This window comes from Saccopteryx bilineata, chromosome 2 (genome assembly GCF_036850765.1).
Source record: "Saccopteryx bilineata isolate mSacBil1 chromosome 2, mSacBil1_pri_phased_curated, whole genome shotgun sequence".
Lineage (NCBI taxonomy): Eukaryota > Metazoa > Chordata > Mammalia > Chiroptera > Emballonuridae > Saccopteryx > Saccopteryx bilineata.
Genome location: NC_089491.1, coordinates 184,775,048 through 184,791,514, shown reverse-complemented (window position 1 = coordinate 184,791,514; position 16,467 = coordinate 184,775,048). Strand labels below are relative to the sequence as shown.

At 39.7% G+C, this 16,467-nt stretch overlaps 1 protein-coding gene and 1 pseudogene across 14 annotated transcripts in view; both read left to right on the top strand.

The window, feature by feature from the left end:
* Positions 1-16,467, top strand: part of FRY (FRY microtubule binding protein) — a 620,873-nt gene that overhangs the window by 531,366 nt on the left and 73,040 nt on the right. For all 14 annotated transcript variants that reach the window (XM_066258908.1, XM_066258906.1, XM_066258901.1 and 11 more), the window contains 3 exons: positions 8,008-8,148; positions 13,134-13,313; positions 14,964-15,125. In XM_066258908.1, the coding sequence (XP_066115005.1) occupies positions 8,008-8,148; positions 13,134-13,313; positions 14,964-15,125 (483 nt within the window). The remainder of the gene's footprint in view (positions 1-8,007; positions 8,149-13,133; positions 13,314-14,963; positions 15,126-16,467) is intronic.
* On the top strand, positions 10,422-11,962 carry LOC136323762 (phosphorylated adapter RNA export protein pseudogene; annotated as a pseudogene).

Below are 16,467 nucleotides of genomic sequence, written 5' to 3'. Positions count from 1 at the left end.
TAGGTTCTTGTTCTGCATTACTTTGAATATTTCTTGCCATTCCCTTCTGGCCTCAAGTGTTTCTGTTGAGAAGTCAGATGTCATCCTTATGGGGGCTTTTTTGTAGGTGATAACTTTTTTTTCTCTTGCAGCTTTTAATATTTTCTCTTTATCGCTTAGCTTTGGTATTTTAATTATGATGTGTCTTGGTGTAGGTTTCTTTGGGTTTCTCTTTAATGGAGTCCTCTGTGCTTCTTGGATTTGTGAGAGTTTCTCTTGCATTAATTTAGGGAAGTTTTCAGCTATGATATGATTGAACAAAGTCTCTATCCCTTGTTCTTTTTCTTCTTCTTCAGGAACCCCTATGATGCGGATGTTATTTCTCTTCATGTTGTCTCAGAGCTCTCTAAGAGTTTCCTCTGACTTTTTGAGTCTTTTTTCTCTTTTCTTCTCTGCTTTCATGCCTTCATTCCAGTTGTCTTCTAACTCGCTGATTTGATCCTCTGCTCTATCTATCCTGTTTTTAATTCCTTCCATTGTGGTCTTTATTTCTGATATTGTATTTGTCGTCTCCAACTGATTCTTTTTTATACTTGCTATTTCTTTATTTAGGTTTTCAAACTCCCCCTCCATTGTTGTTCTAAGATCCCTAAGCATCCTTACAATCATTATTTTGAACTCCGCATCTGGAAGTTTGATTATTTCCATATCACTCAGTTCATCTCTCGAAAGTGTCTCTTGTGGTTTCATTTGGATTGCACTCCTTTGTTTTCTCATCTTCTTCTTCTTCTTTTTTTTATTTGTAGAGTTGATTGAGTCTAGGCTTGGTGTTGTCTGCCTCCAGTTTTCAGTTGTGTTATTTTTAGGTCTTCGTGGGTTGGTATCAGCTATTATTTGTAATCCACTTTCGGATTTGGGCAGCTTTGAAGTCTTGATTTGTTTGTTTTCTTAACAGGTGATAGTCTTGTTAACTGATCTCAGCAGGGGGCTTCCTTGAAACTGTATCCAGGAATGCTGTGGGTGTAACCTGAGACGCTGAAGGTCTCTTCCTCCAACTAATCTCACTTGGGGCAGGGTTTTTTCTCTCAGCTTTAGTAGGGGGAGGTGTATCTCAGATCTCCATGGAGACCTGAGTTACTGCCCCTCCTCCCCACTTCTTGTTTTCAGCTGTGTCTTGTTGTGCTGATTGGAGCTGGATAGATGTCCGGAGATCTCTGATCCGGAAGCACTTCAGCTCTGTTTTGTGAAAGGTTCAGTCCCTCCCCCAGCTATGGCCGCCTCCAGCACGAATGAGTCAGCTTTTTTATTTTGTTTCTTGCATACCTTAGCCCCTCACAGTCTGTCCCTCTCCCTGTCTTTTCCACTTGGGAGATAAGCTGGTCTTTTCAACCCACCTTGCTCCCTGGTCGCCAGGTAAGTGGCTGTGAGCAGTAGTTTCTGCTCTATTTCCTCTGTGAAATCCTCTCTGGGCTCTCAGCCTCACCCCCCCTCCGTTCCTGTAAGCAGAGGAGATTCAGGCACTCCTTACCAGGATTATTGTGGCTTCCTCTTTGCTCCTTGGTTTTTGAGAGCTGTTCTTGCAGTTCAGTGTTGGTTTTTCATGCTGATTTTTTCTAAATTGATTTGTATTCCAGTTTGGTGTTGAGAGCTGGGTGTCTGTGCATCCGCCTACTCCGCTGCCATCTTCTCTCTCTATTTTTTTAATATGTTGTTGTATTCGATTTGCCAGTATTTTGTTTAGTATTTTAGCATCTGTATTCATTAGAGATATTGGTCTGTAGTTTTCTTTCTTTGTGCCATTCTTGCCTGGTTTTGGTATGAGGGTTATGTTGGCCTCATAAAATGTGTTTGGAAGTATTGCTTCTTCTTCAATTTTTTGGAAGACTTTGAGTAGAATAGGAACCAAGTCTTCTTTGAATGTTTGATAGAATTCACTAGTATAACCGTCTGGGCCTGGACTTTTATTTTTGGGGAGGTTTTTAATAGTTTTTTCTATTTCTTCCCTGCTGATTGGTCTGTTTAGTCTTTCTGCTTCTTCATGACTCACTTTAGGAAGGTTGTATTGATCTAGGAATTTATCCATTTCTTCTAGATTGTTGTATTTGGTGGCATATAGTTTTTCATAGTATTCTACAATAATTCTTTGTATATCTATGATGTCTGTGGTGATTTCTCCTCTTTCATTTTGGATTTTATTTATTTGAGTCCTGTGTCTTTTTTCATTGGTGAGTCTTGCCAAGGGTTTGTCAGTTTTGTTGATCTTTTCAAAGAACCAGCTCCTTGTTTTATTGATTTTTTCTATAGTTTTTCTGGTCTCTATTTTGTTTATTTCTGCTCTGATTTTTATTATCTCCTTTCTTCGGCTGGTTTTGGGTTGTCTTTGTTCTTCTTTTTCTAGCTCCTTAAGGTGTGAAGTTAAGTGGTTTACTTCGGCTCTCTCTTGTTTGTTCATATAGGCCTGAAGTGATATGAACTTTCCTCTTATTACTGCTTTTGCTGCATCCCAGAGATTCTGATATGTCGTATTTTCATTTTCATTTGTCTGTATATATCTTTTGATCTCTGCGCTTATTTCTTCTTTGACCCATTCATTTTTTAGAAGTATGTTGTTTAGTTTCCACAATTTTGTGGGTTTTCCCCCTCTTTTTTACAGTTGAATTCTAGTTTCAAGGCTTTATGATCAGAGAATATGCTTGGTACAATTTCAATTTTTCTAAATTTGCTGATATTGTCTTTGTGGCGCAACATATGGTCAATTCTTGAGAATGTTCCATGTACACTAGAGAAAAATGTATACTTTGTCGCTTTGGGATGAAGTGTCCTGTAGATGTCTATCATATCCAGGTGTTCTAGTATTTCGTTTAAGGCCACTATATCTTTATTGATTCTCTGTTTGGATGACTGATCTAGAGCCGTCAGCAGTGTATTGAGGTCTCCAAGTATGATTGTATTTTTGTTAGTTTTTGTTTTAAGGTCAATAAGTAGCTGTCTTATATATTTTGGTGCTCCTTGGTTTGGTGCATATATATTAAGGATTGTTATGTCTTCTTGATTCAGTGTCCCCTTAATCATTATGAAATGACCATTTTTGTCTCTGAGTACTTTTTCTGTCTTGTAGTCAGCATTATCAGATATGAGTATTGCTACACCTGCTTTTTTTTGGGTGTTGTTTTCTTGGAGTATTGTTTTCCAGCCTTTCCCTTTGAATTTGTTTTTATCCTTGATGCTTAGATGAGTTTCTTGTAGGCAGCATACAGTTGGATTTTCTTTTTTAATCCATTCTGCTACTCTGTGTCTTTTTATTGGTAAGTTTAATCCATTTACATTTAGTGTAATTATTAACACTTGTGGGTTCCCTATTGCCATTTTATAAATTGCTTTCTGTTAGTTTTGTATCTTGTTTGATTCTTCTCTTTTGTTTTTCTATTGTTTGTTTTTGTTTGTTTGTATTCCATACTTCTTTCTTCTGTTGCTACCTTTTTTAAGTCAAGTGTTTTTGTGGTGGTTTTTTCAAGAGTTGTTACCATTAAGTAATGAAAAGGGTACCTACCATATTCATTGTAGTACCTTTCTTATGAGTATTTCTGCGCTTCATCGTCCTTTGCTACTGTTAATCTTCATCTTTTCTCCCCTTTTTTTTTCTTTTGTTGTCACAGTTTAAGTTTGGTTTTATTTTTTTCTTGGTGGAGCTGTTACTTGTGGTGTTGTTTTCTTTTGTTCTTTGAATCTGGTTGGAAAACCCCCTTTAGTATTTCCTGGAGTGGAGGCTTTCTGATGATAAATTCTCTCATCTTTTCTGTATTTGTGAATGATTTTATATCTCCTTCATACTTGAAGGATAGCTTTGATGGGTATAGTATTCTTGGCTGAAAGTTCCTCTCTTTCAGGGCTTTAAATATTGGGGTCCACTCTCTTCTAGCTTGTAGAGTTTCTGCTGAGAAATCTGATGATAATCTAATAGGCCTTCCTTTATATGTTGTACTCTTCTTTTCCCTGGCTGCCTTGAGAAGTTTTTCTTTGTCATTGGTTTGTGTCATCTTTATTATGATGTGCCTTGGAGTGGGTTTGTTGGGGTTAAGAAAACTCGGTGTTCTGTTTGCTTCTTGAATTTGAGGCTTTAGTTCTTTCCACAGGCTTGGGAAGTTCTCGTCTATTATTTGTTTGAGTATGTTCTCCATTCCATTTTCTTTCTCTTCTCCCTCTGATATACCTATTATTCTTATGTTATTCTTTCTGATGGAGTCAGACAATTCCTGTAGGGCTTTCTCGTTTTTTATTATTTTTGAGTCTCTTTCTTCTTCTCTCTGTTGTGCCTCAAGTTGCTTGTCTTCTATTTCACTGATCCTATCTTCTATCTGGGCTGTTCTATTAGCTAAGCTTGTTATTTCGTTTTTCAGTTCGTGAATTGAGTTTTTCATTTTTGTTTGATTTGTTTTTATAGTTTCAATTTCCTTGGTAATATATTCTTTGTGATCGTTGAGTTGTTTTCTGATTTCCCTAAATTGCCTTTCTGTGTTTTCTTGTATATCTCTGAGTATTTTTAAGATTTCTATTTTTAATTCTCTGTCATTTGGCTCCAAGGCTTCCAATATATTAAATCTTTTCTCCATAGATTTTTCCACATCTATTTGTGTTACCTCTCTATCTTTTGTATCCATAATATTTGATTTCCTTTTTCTTATTGGCATCTGAAGGTGGTCTTGTTGATAGTGTTAATTAGAATTAATAAAGAATAAAAAGGGAAAAAAGGGAAAACACTCCACACACAAAAAAAGTAATAATTTATTATTTCCCCCTTTTTTCTTTCTTCTCCTCCCCTCCTCTCACCTCTTTAGGGAAATATCGTGATGACTTGTGAATTATATTATGCTAAATGGAACAAAAACTGCCTCTAACGGAGGGCCTGATTTGGGGTGAAGAGTTCAAGGGGCAAAAAAGGGAGTAGGGACCTACTAAATGCAAAAAAAAAAGGGGGGAGAATATCTTAGACAAGCATAAAATGATTTGCTTGTAAGTAATAGTCGACTAAGAGATATAATGAGAGGGATAAGAGGGAAACAGAAAAAAGGAGAGAAAAAATAATATTTAAAGAAGAAAAAAATAAAAATAATAAGTAAAAATCTGTTGTATTAAGTGGAGCGAAGACTAAATACAATGGAGACTTTGGGTTGGGAAGAATGCTAGTGAGTTAAAAAGCAATGTAAAAAGTACCCAAAATGCCACAAAAACAAACAAATAAAGGAAAACCAAGAACAAAAGTAGAAAAGAAAAAAAAAAAAGAACAAACAACAAAAAAAAAAAATAAAAAACTTGAGTCCCAAATTAAATAATTTGTTCGTGATTGAGGATTAACTGGGAGGAAAAGTAAAAGGAGAAAAGAAGAAACGAATAGAAAGGAAAAAATAAGAAAAAGAGAGAAACGAAGGAAGAAAAAAAGGAAAGGGAAAAAAAAAGAAAACAAAAGGGGAGAGAGTGAGAGTTAAGGGTTTTGGAGTGTAACCCTAAAGGATAGTAAGGATGAAGAAAAGAAATAAAATGTAACACTCATGGGTAGTGTAGTTCAAGAAAAGGGTAGCATAAGATGGGCAGAGAATAAAAGGACCAAGGTGTAGGAAATACAAATAATAATAAAGGCAATAAGAACGAAGAAAGAAACAACAACAAAGAAGTAGTGGAACAAGTTATAAAGTCTGTGGATTTTTCTTGATTTTGAGAGGTTAACTTCTTCCTTTTTCTTTTCTCTCCCTCTTCCTGGTCGGTGACTCTCTACCCCAGGTTCTGCCCCTGTGTCACGCTTAGGTAGGGATTTGCAGTTGATGGGATTCTATGGCAATGTCATATAATTGGCTTTAGTCTCGCTGGTAGTCAAGGCTTGTTGGCATTTGCAAAGTCCAACAATGAGAGAGTTTGCTTTCCTGGAGTCTCTCCCCTAGTCTCCCCTTCCTGAATTAGCAGCCTGGTGATCCAGCTATGAGGATGCCACTGCTTTTGTCTGGGGAGTAAGAGGCTCAAAGAGCTAGGAAATCCCCACTCTATCCTCACTCAGCGCAAGGCTCTGGGTAAGGCTCTGGCAGTCAGAGCCTCCAGCGTAATCAGCTGGGGCTGGGAGTCAATTGTTGTCAAGGTGACTATTCAGCGCCTACCATTCAGTTGGACCACTCAACCCAGGCTTTCCACACTTTGTAGCCTGTTTTGGCTGGGAAGAAGATGCACTATTCGCTGCTTGCTGTATAGATCTTAATATCTGCCAAGTCCCTCTTGTTAGGTATATCCCTGAATATGGAGACTCTGTCAATCAGAAGTTGCCCCCACCCCTTTAGCGAACGGCACTGAAAAATATTATGCCTCTTGTCTTGGATCGCTGAACTGGGAGAGATCTTATCAATTAGAGCCCCGTGGGTGTGCAGATTTCGTGGGTTAAGCTAATTTCAATGATTGGATCAGTATTTCAGGCTGCCTGTGCGCCCCTCCCCCAACGCTTGATTGTTAGCTTGAATGGCTGGGTGAGGTGCCCCGCCCACGGAGAGAATCTCCTGACTAGGAAAGACAGGTTTGGCGCAGTCCTGGACTGCGGCACAGGGGCAGGCGCGCGGCTTCTCAGTGCATGCCGGTAGCCGGGACTCCCCGGACCGTGGCACGGGGCACGTGCGTGGCTTCTTAGTGCACGCCGGTAGCCGGGACTCCCCGGACCGCGGCGCGGGCAGCTGCACGTGTGGGTTGACTCACCACAGGCGTACTCCCTCCTCGGCAACAGTCCTTTTGCTTTCAGTGTGTGTGTGGAACTCTGGGATGCTCCGAGGATATATTTTTCTGTTTCTAGTTGATAAATTTGTTGAGATTTTCGGGAGATCTGTTGGACGCGCTGCTCACGGCACCATTTCCGTGACATCACTCCGAATATATTTTTCTGATTATAGAAGTAGTATGTATTCAAAACAGAAAATATTGAAGGTACAGAAAAGTAAAAACAAAGATAAAAACAAAAGAAAAATTAATTATATTACTTAGAGAGAAACACTATTAACATTTTGTTGGGTTATTTTCCAATGTTATTTCACTCATTCACATCAATATTTGCATCTTATTACAGAAAAATTATCTATTCCTTTTTTTATTGATTAATTTTAGAGAGAGAAACATTCATTTGTTGTTCTACTTTAGTTGCACATTCATTCACTTTCAGTATATGCCCTGACCAGGGATTGAACTGGCAACCTTGTTGTTTTGGGACAACATTCTAACTAAATGAGCTAAGCGGCCAGGGCTATCTTTTTTCTTTTTTTCCAGTTGAATTTATTGGGTGACATTGATTAATGAAATTATATAGGTTTCAGGTGTACGATTCTGCAATACCTATTTCCTCTTTCATTTAATGCTATCTAATACCCTGCAATCTCTTTGAAAAGGCCATCTTATTGATTATATGATATTTAATCATACAATTCACCATCATTTATATATCTGTTTCTCTAGTGGTCAACATTTAAATTGCTTACAGAACTTTCATGTTTTGCTTTGGGTGGGGTTTTTTTCACCATTATAAATAATGCCATAATGAAACCTCATACATAAATCTCATTGTTTATCTCTGTTTGGAAACATTCCTAAAAGTGTAATTACTGTTTCAAAGATTTGAACCATTTTCATACTCTTGATCTCAATTGCAAATTACCCAATTTACATGTCCAGTGATGTGTAAGAATGCCCATCTTACATCCTCACCAATACTATCATTAATTTCTAATCTTTGCCAATTTGATAACTGATTGATGTATCTTTTGTTTTTATTTGTAATTTTCTATGATTAGTGGTATTTGATGTTTTCCTTTCAAAGTTTATTTTGTCATATTGTGTTATGTGAATATTGTATTTATATACTCAAACCTGCCTACATGGCCTTTCATTTCTTCTGTAGTTAGGATTTTTCCCCTCTAAGGAAATGTGCAGTCATAAAAGTATTGAGAAAGGTTAGTGCGTCTGTGTGAAATCTGGCCTCAGACTGACTCAGGCGTGCCTTGCCCCCCACAGTTGCTGGAGAAGGGCCTCCCAAGTATGCAGCAGCCCCTCCTCCAGGTCATCTACAGCCTGCTCAGCTACATGGATCTTTCAGTCATTCCTGTAAAGCAATTTAATGCGGAAGTTCTGAAGACCATTGAGAAATATGTGCAGGTGAGTATTTAAATAACTGCACTTATGAGCCAGAGTGTCATTACGGAAAGACAGAGGCCTTGTATGTACCTTGTACTTGGCCATGCATTTTGAATATTCATTGATCTTCTAACACACTGAGACAGTCAAGAGTAGTAGCTGACCACGCCTCGAGGTGCACACTGAGAAGACAGGCCACAGCCTTGATGCATTTCTTCAAAGGACACACCTACACCTCTTGGGGCTTACAGGTTGGGTATTGAAAGCATGCACTTGGCTGGGAGGACAAGGCTGGAGTTTTATACATAGCTTCCCATTTCAAAGAAGGAGAAAGGAAAAAGAAACTTGCATGTCCCTGTTTCTAGATCAGTTGTTTCAACATGCAAAGCATTAATTCAGAGATTCAAAGTACCACTTTAAATTTTAGGGACTAAGATTAGGTAATTTGTATAAATGTACTTGAAAATACTCCAACAAACAAACCAAAGATTATGTTGGGGTAAATAGATGACAAAATGTATATGGGGATTCATTTTACTCTTCTCTTTGTTTTGTGTATATTTGAATATTTTTATAATAAAGTCTTTTTAAAAAAATAAGGTCTTGTTAAACCATATACAAGGGTAAACTGAAAATGGATTAATAACTTAAATGTAAGACTCAAAATCATAAAAATCCTAGAAGAAAACATAGGCAATAAAAGCTCAGACAGCCTAACCAGGCAGTGGCGCAGTGGGGAGTTTTGGACTGGGCCGCGAGGACCCAGGTTCAAAACCCCAAGGTCGCTGGCTTGAGCAAGGGGTCAGTCAGTCTGCTGTAGCCCCCCTGTCAAGGCATATATGAGAAAGCAATAAACAACTAAAGTGCCACAATGAAAAATTGATGCTTCTTATCTCTCTCCCTTCCTATCTACCTGTTCCTATCTATCCCTCTCTCTCTCTCTGTCTCTATCAAAAAAAGAAAATAAAAAGCTCAGACATATCTCATGGCAAAATGTTTTTTGATATATCATCTCAGGCAAGGGAAACAAAATAAAAAATAAACAAATAAGGCTACATCAAACTAAAAAGATTTTTCAAATCAAATGAAACCATCAGCAAAATGAAAAGATAACCTACTGGCTAGGAGAACATAATTAGCAATGATACATCTGATAAGGGATCAATATCCAAAATTTATAAAGCATTCAGACAATTTAACATCAGAAAAATGAACAACCCAATTAGAAAGTAGTCAGAAGACCTGAATAGACACTTCTCCAAAGAAGACATACATAATATACATACAAAGTGAAACAAGTCAGAAAAAGCTACGAACTATATGATTTCACACATAGGTGGGATATTAAACTGAGACTCATGAACATAGATAAAAGTGAAGTGGTTACCAGGAGAAGAATGAGGGAAGGGGAGTAAAGAGAGACAAATACACGGTGACAGAAAATGATTTGATTTGGGGTGATGGGCACACAACACAATCAAATCAACAGTTCAATTGTTATGGAGATGTTCACCTGAAACCTGTGTACTCATTGACCAATGTCACCTATTAAATTTAATTTCTAAAAGGAAAAAAAGACATACAGATGACCATAGACATATGAAAAGTTGCTCAACATCACTAATCATCTGAGAAATGCAGATTAGAACCTCAATGAGATAACACTTTATACCTGTCAGAATGTCTATCTTTAATAAATAAACAAGTGTTGAGGAGGACGTGGAGAAAAGGGAACCCTAGTGCACTGTTAGTGGGACTGAAGATTGGTGCAGCCACTGTGGAAAACAGTATGGAGTGTCCACAAAAAATTACAAATGGAACTGCCTTATGACCCAGTGATTCCACTTCTGGGAATATCCAAAGAAAAACACTGATTCAGAAGAGAATATGCACCCTGTGGTCATTGCAGCATTGTTTACAATAGTCAAGTTTTAGAAGCAGCCCAAGTGTCCATCAGTAGACAAGTGGTTAAAAAAGCAGTGGTACATTTATGCAATGGAATACTACTCAGCTGTAAAAAAGAAGAAAATCTTGCCTTTTGCAACAGCACGGATAAACCTGGAGATCGTTTTGCTAAGTGAAATAAGCCAGTCAGAGAAAGACAAATACCATATGATCTCACCCATATGTAGAATCTAATGAACAAAATATACAAAATAGAAACACTTATAGATACAGAGACAAACTGACAACTGTGACAGGGATAGGGGTTTGGAGTCTTGGTGAAAAAGGTGAGGGGACTAAGCCATACAAATTGGTAATTGCAGAATAGCCATTGGGATGTGGTTTGCAGCATGGGGAATACAGTCAATGGTGCCGATATGACTGGGTGTGGGCCTGGTGGGGGCTTAGGCCAGCAGGGGAACCACTCTGTAGAGTGCATGTTTCTCTGGCCACTTTGATGTACATCTGGAATTGGTGAGGAATGGCATTGAATGAAAACTGTGGTTGAAAAATAAAATTAAAGGAGGCATCTCATTAGTAAAAATGATACCTTATTCTTAAATGTGTATCTGAATATGGACAAACTTGGTCATTTCTTAAAATCTGCTGGTTTCCTAAATGTAGGTCATCTCATATATAAATTATCTTTTTATATCATTTGCCTTTTACTTATCAGAGAATTTTCTGCACTGTCTTAAATCAGTGAATTCTGACAGGTCATGGGACATTTAAGTAGCTAGCATTATCAGTTTTAAAAAATGCAAGTAGCTGCCCACAGGGACATAACACAGGAGGCAGGCGACAATGGGAGACAGACAGCTGCTGACTGGGTTCTGAGAGACAGTGGCACCCAGCACTGAGGCCTGACAATGCAGTGTCACATTGTCAGACAGGGAAAGGCTGGAACTTCAGTGAAGAGAGTTTTTCTAATTCAGATGATGATAGCTGTCTTTGGAAACACAAGCGACAGAAAATTTTAAACCCCCATCACAAACCAGAGCCTTTCAGTCTGGCCAGAGCAGCCAGAACCCGCCTTCTGCTGGAGGGAGGGAGGTGAACAGCCTACAGGGTGCCGTGTACAGGAGCAAAATCAGGATGCAGTGGCCATGAACTTGGCGTCTTGGAAATGGAAGGCCCTATTGACAAAAGCAGATAGTATGAGACCTGCAATTATTTGCTTGCTAAGAAACTTAAAACGGAGTCTCAAGAACATACAACAGAATTAGACAAAGAACTAGATGAATATGTGTGAGGTCACAAGGAAAGAGGCTCAAAGAAAGGAAAACAGGCAGGGTCATCTCAAAGGAAATGACCTGTCAAAGACACACTAGGGGACAGATTAGAAATGAACTATACCAGCCTGTAGATCACAGAGGACAATTCTCAGGAGAAAGTGACTGATGACATTACTTTCAGGTGGCAGGAACCAGATGGTGGCAGAAAGATGTGACAGCCCAAGTAGTGAGTATAATTGGGAACAAGAAGATAACTGAACTGCTGGTGGAAATGCCTGAGGTTGAACAAACTGGTGGCTTTCTTATAATAAATGGTAGTCAGAGAATAATACCAGGTAGAGTTGTCCTAATCTCCTAAAAAACACTCTTAGCATTGGTGAGGAACAAATTAAGGACATTTTCTACATTGAAAATCAAAAGGAATATGAAAATTAAAAAGTTACTAAAAGGAGGAGAACACTGCTGTTGGGAGAAATGATAAAACAAACTATTAAAAGTCTAAATTTTCCAAGGTGATGACACATCATGAGAAACTTTTACAAGTGACACATTTAAGGCCCTGGCCTCTCTTGAATCACAGGAAGGACGTGGAGAAACATGGTGGGTGCAGAGAAACTGCTGAAGTCAATCATTCTCATGATTTGGACATTTCTTAATGCATTTTTAGAAATAATCCTTTCTAAAATAGTGTAATAAACCATTTTTACTGAATTGTTTTGTTTTATTTTGCACTTATAAACATAAAAATCTGGAGCGAAAGACCTGCATTCTTTTTTAAAATAAAACTGAATATGTGGGAGAGATGGATATGGTTGATAGAAACACAAAATACTTAAAAGTAGATAGCAGAGGCCCTGGCCAGTGGCTCAGTGGATAGAGCATCAGCCTGGCGTATAGACATTCAGGATTCAATTCTTGATCAGGGCACACAGGAGAAGTGGCCATCTGCTTCTCTCCCCCTTTTCCTCTCTTCCCCTCCCATAGCCAGTGGTTTGACTGGTTTGAGTGTCAGCCCTGGGCACTGAGGATAGCTCAGTTGGTCTAAGCACAACAGCCTTAGGCACTAAAAATAGCTCCATACTTGAGTATCGGCCCCAAACAGGGTTGCCAGGTGGATCCTGGTTGGGGCACATGCAGGAATCTGATTCATTATCTCTCCTCCTCTCACCTAAAAAAAGTAATAATAAATAAATTTTTTAAAGTAGATAGAGCTGTGATGGCAACCTTTTTATAAAAACTGCCCACTTTTGCAGTGCTGGTGAACCTGGTCTCTCTCTCCCACTAGTGGGCGTTTTAGCTTTCATGGTGGGCCAATCACAGCACTGTTTGGTTGCTCTGCTACTGCCCACCATGAAAGCTGGAATGCCCACTAGTGGGTGGGAGGGACCAGGTTGACCAGCACTGCAAAAGTGGGCGGTTTTTATAAAAAGGTTTGCCATTACAGAGATAAGAGGATTTAATTTCTCAATTTGGCACATGTGCTAATGATAACTTGTTGATAATCTGTTTTGTCCAGGTCATTTTGTTTTAAGATGCCATTCAAAAGTTTGTCTATTTTTTATGATTTATCTTTTCAGTGAATTATGACTGGTTTCAAAAACAATCTACTAAAAGGTCCTAATAAGACACGTAAATTGTTAGACGTTTATTACAAATGCATCCAAATTTAGTTTGTGTAGTGATAACAATTAAAATAGGTTTATTCTTATGGTTATTCCCACCTGTTTGTCCAGAAGTAAATAAACAGCATACGCTTTTCAAAGATGTGTTGATTCATTTTTTTTAAATGAAGTTACTATTAACCATTGAATGTTTTATTTCCCTCAGAGTGTTCACTGGAGAGAAGCTTTGAATATCTTGAAGCTGGTGGTTTCTCGATCGGCCAGCCTTGTTTTGCCTTCCTACCACCACAGTGACCTGTCAAAGATAGAAATCCATCGAGTGTGGACCAGTGCTTCTAAGGAACTACCTGGGAAAACCCTGGATTTTCACTTTGACATCTCAGAGGTATGTTCACTTTTTCTGTAAACTTTAGCATGAATATCTATAGAGCAAAGATCACGAGTAGAGGTCTTGAGGAAGAAAGACTACGTTTAATTACAGTGAAGACTTACTTCTAAGGCCTGGATAAGCTTGTTTTTAAAGAACACGTTGAGTGTCATTCTCACTGGGGCTCTCAATTGGTGGCTTTTAAAAATAGAAACTAGCCTCAGTTACATAAAAAAATATTTTTATAAAGATAACTATACAATGGAATGATCTTCAGAATTTTAAACCATGACTCTCACTCATTCTTAATCTGACAGCTGTCATGTCCTGTCTCAACATGGACAGCCTTGTTCCCTGAATTGCAGCCGGACTAGCTAACGACCGATATTTGAGGGACTCTAGAATTCACCTTCATATTTGCTTCCCCAAGCTGCACTGCTTTCTAAACTGCAAAGTTATCTAAATTCTTCCCTTGTAGGAGAAGGGACTGTGGGCAGTAGAAGACGGAGGGGCTAGTAAACCAAGCTAAGGAGTCAGGGAGAAAAGAGAGAGCAGAAAGTAGTCAGATTTACCTGCAGGTTCAGGTTAGGACGTTTGGGAGGCCTGTAACCATTTTAATCTAAGATGTAAAACTCCCCATGACCCATAAGCCCCCCAAAGCAGAAACTACGCCTGCCAATTTTGTAACCATGGTCTAGTACAGGGTCTGGTTCATGACAGGTACATAAGAAATGTTCCTCAGCACTGCTGAGTGAGTAAGTTCACTGAACGAAACAAGCAGACCTTACTCTATGAAGCAGGCTGTATCCAGGTCAGGTTTTCTGACTCATGGTTTCATGGACCCTTTATCATTCCAGGCTTCACCACGATATACTATTTTGCTGCCATGGTTTAGTTTGTATATGATATGAAGATACTGAATCAATACTTATCATTTTTAACATTTTTTACATTGCTATAAGGAAAAAACTTTTACTCTTTGACTTGTTTACTCTATTCCAAAGAGGTATAGAAAACATGCAGCCAGTCAGCTGCTCTCCCAGGAGTCCCAGCTATTCCAGAGCCACAGGCCTTAAGAGCTAGGTGCAGTCACCTGTATGCTTCCGCCACTCCCGGGGGCAGGCCGAGGAGCCGGTCTCTGCTCAGGAGCCTTTTCCGCACTAACCCTCTGGCGCTGCCCCCACGCATCCACTACACTGCACGACTCTCAGGAAATGAAATTTCTAAAATGTTGCCCAAGTAATTGGCCCTGATCTCAATCATTTACATGATTGAAATGCTATAAATAACTTAAATTTTTAAATAACTGAGAGTATATAAAGGTTGGGAAGAAAGGAAGGAACTTTGTTCTCTTGTTATGACCACAAGAAATTCTTTCAAGCTTAACCACCTGACAACTCTTTTTCTAAATGTTTTGTTTCTGATCTTTATCAGTGGTTTCTAAAGCATGTTTAAGATCAGACAGTTGGATTTGTTTTCAGCTGTTAAAAAAAGTGCAAAATGACTCAGCATGTGTATTTAAATGCAGGAAAATGAGCCCTACTTGTAATGTTGAACTTTATACTCTGATTTTTAATCAAATGAGCAATTGGTTGTGCTGGGTGGGGATTCCACATGCCAGAGAAGTGTAAATGAGACAAAGAGCGTGTGCTTTGTGTTCTTTCTAAGACGCCCATCATCGGGAGGCGCTATGATGAACTGCAGAGCTCTCCTGGCCGTGACGGGAAGCCCAGGGCGGTGGCGGTCACCCGGAGCGCATCCTCCACCTCGTCTGGCTCCAACTCCAATGTCCTCGTTCCTGTCAGCTGGAAGAGGCCACAGTATTCTCAGGTATCGAATCCTGGACTGGCAGGACTGGAGGGGAGCTGGGGACTGACTGAGCCCTGGTCCAAGAGATAAGGGGTTCCTCCACTCGCCATCCCCGACCTTGCCCACCTGGGCATTGACTCCAGGGGTGAGGTTGTCACGGCATTCCAAGGGGACCCGTTTTCAATTGAAGAGCTCCTTACATGGAGTTGGAATCTGATACCGTTGCTTTGACTCACTGTTACTACTTCTCCAAGAGGCTTAGAAAGTGAAATCTGATCTTTTCACGTGAAGGTCCTTCTCACATTTAAAGAAACCCTGCCCCTCTGCAACTCACCCCAATGGATCCTCCGTTCTCCTAATAATATAACTGCACATCCAGGGGAACTGCACATCTGGTGCTATCCTCTGAGTGTGCCTTCCGCTCCTGGGCTCTGGGCAGTCTGAGTCACACAGAGCGGAGCAGCAGGGCAACTAGCTGTCAGGTCTGTGTTATCACAGCAGAAGAGTATTCACTCTGTAGGTGCCAGTATCATAGTACTAATGTCTTTGCACAGTTAGTAAAACCCGGCTTCATAGGGCTCTTTTGATGACGTGTGACAGAAGCCCAGGGAAAAATTACTTTAAGTGGAAAAGGAACTTATTAACGCCTATGGCTTAGCTGGAGGCAAAGCTGGAGTCTCATATCCAATTCAGGAAATAGATGCCCGGACTCTCCTTATTGTGCCCACCCTCCGACCCCACACATGGCCCTGCTTCACTGTCTGTTGATGTCATTTCAGACAGGCTCTTAGACATCCATGGTCTTTGGTTCAGATGATTTCAGAAGGGCAAAGACCTTCCCTTGCCACACTCATAGCAGTTCTAGAAGGACTTGCAGCTTCTGTGAGGGAGGAAGAGTCCTAATTAGTGGGAGAGGAGCAGTCCCCAAGATAAAAAGAATAGCAAGTGGGCGCCAGGCAGAAAATACTGTGTGCCTGGTAGGTGGTAGTAGGACCCATCTTCACACCCTGAGGTTAGGGAAATGGGTCATAGCAGAGCTCGCTGGGTAGGCACACGATGAGTGCTCACCGAGTTGTGGAATAGGGGGCCTACTGAACTTCAGTGAGGATGTGGCAAAGAAAAGTGCACAACCCCATTCCCTCTATATTGATTCCTTCCAGGAATTAAGAAATGCCTACTAAGAGAGGAAAAGCTTATAAATCTCTTGCCTTCCTTCAACGTCTTTCAACACTGAAAACATACCATTTTGGGTGTCTCTTCTCTAATTTAGAAAGAAGAAGGCAATGAACTGCATTCCATTAAGGAAAGTCTATGCGTGACACTGGCCTCCCAGCAGTTGCCACATAAACTTAAAACAGATTAA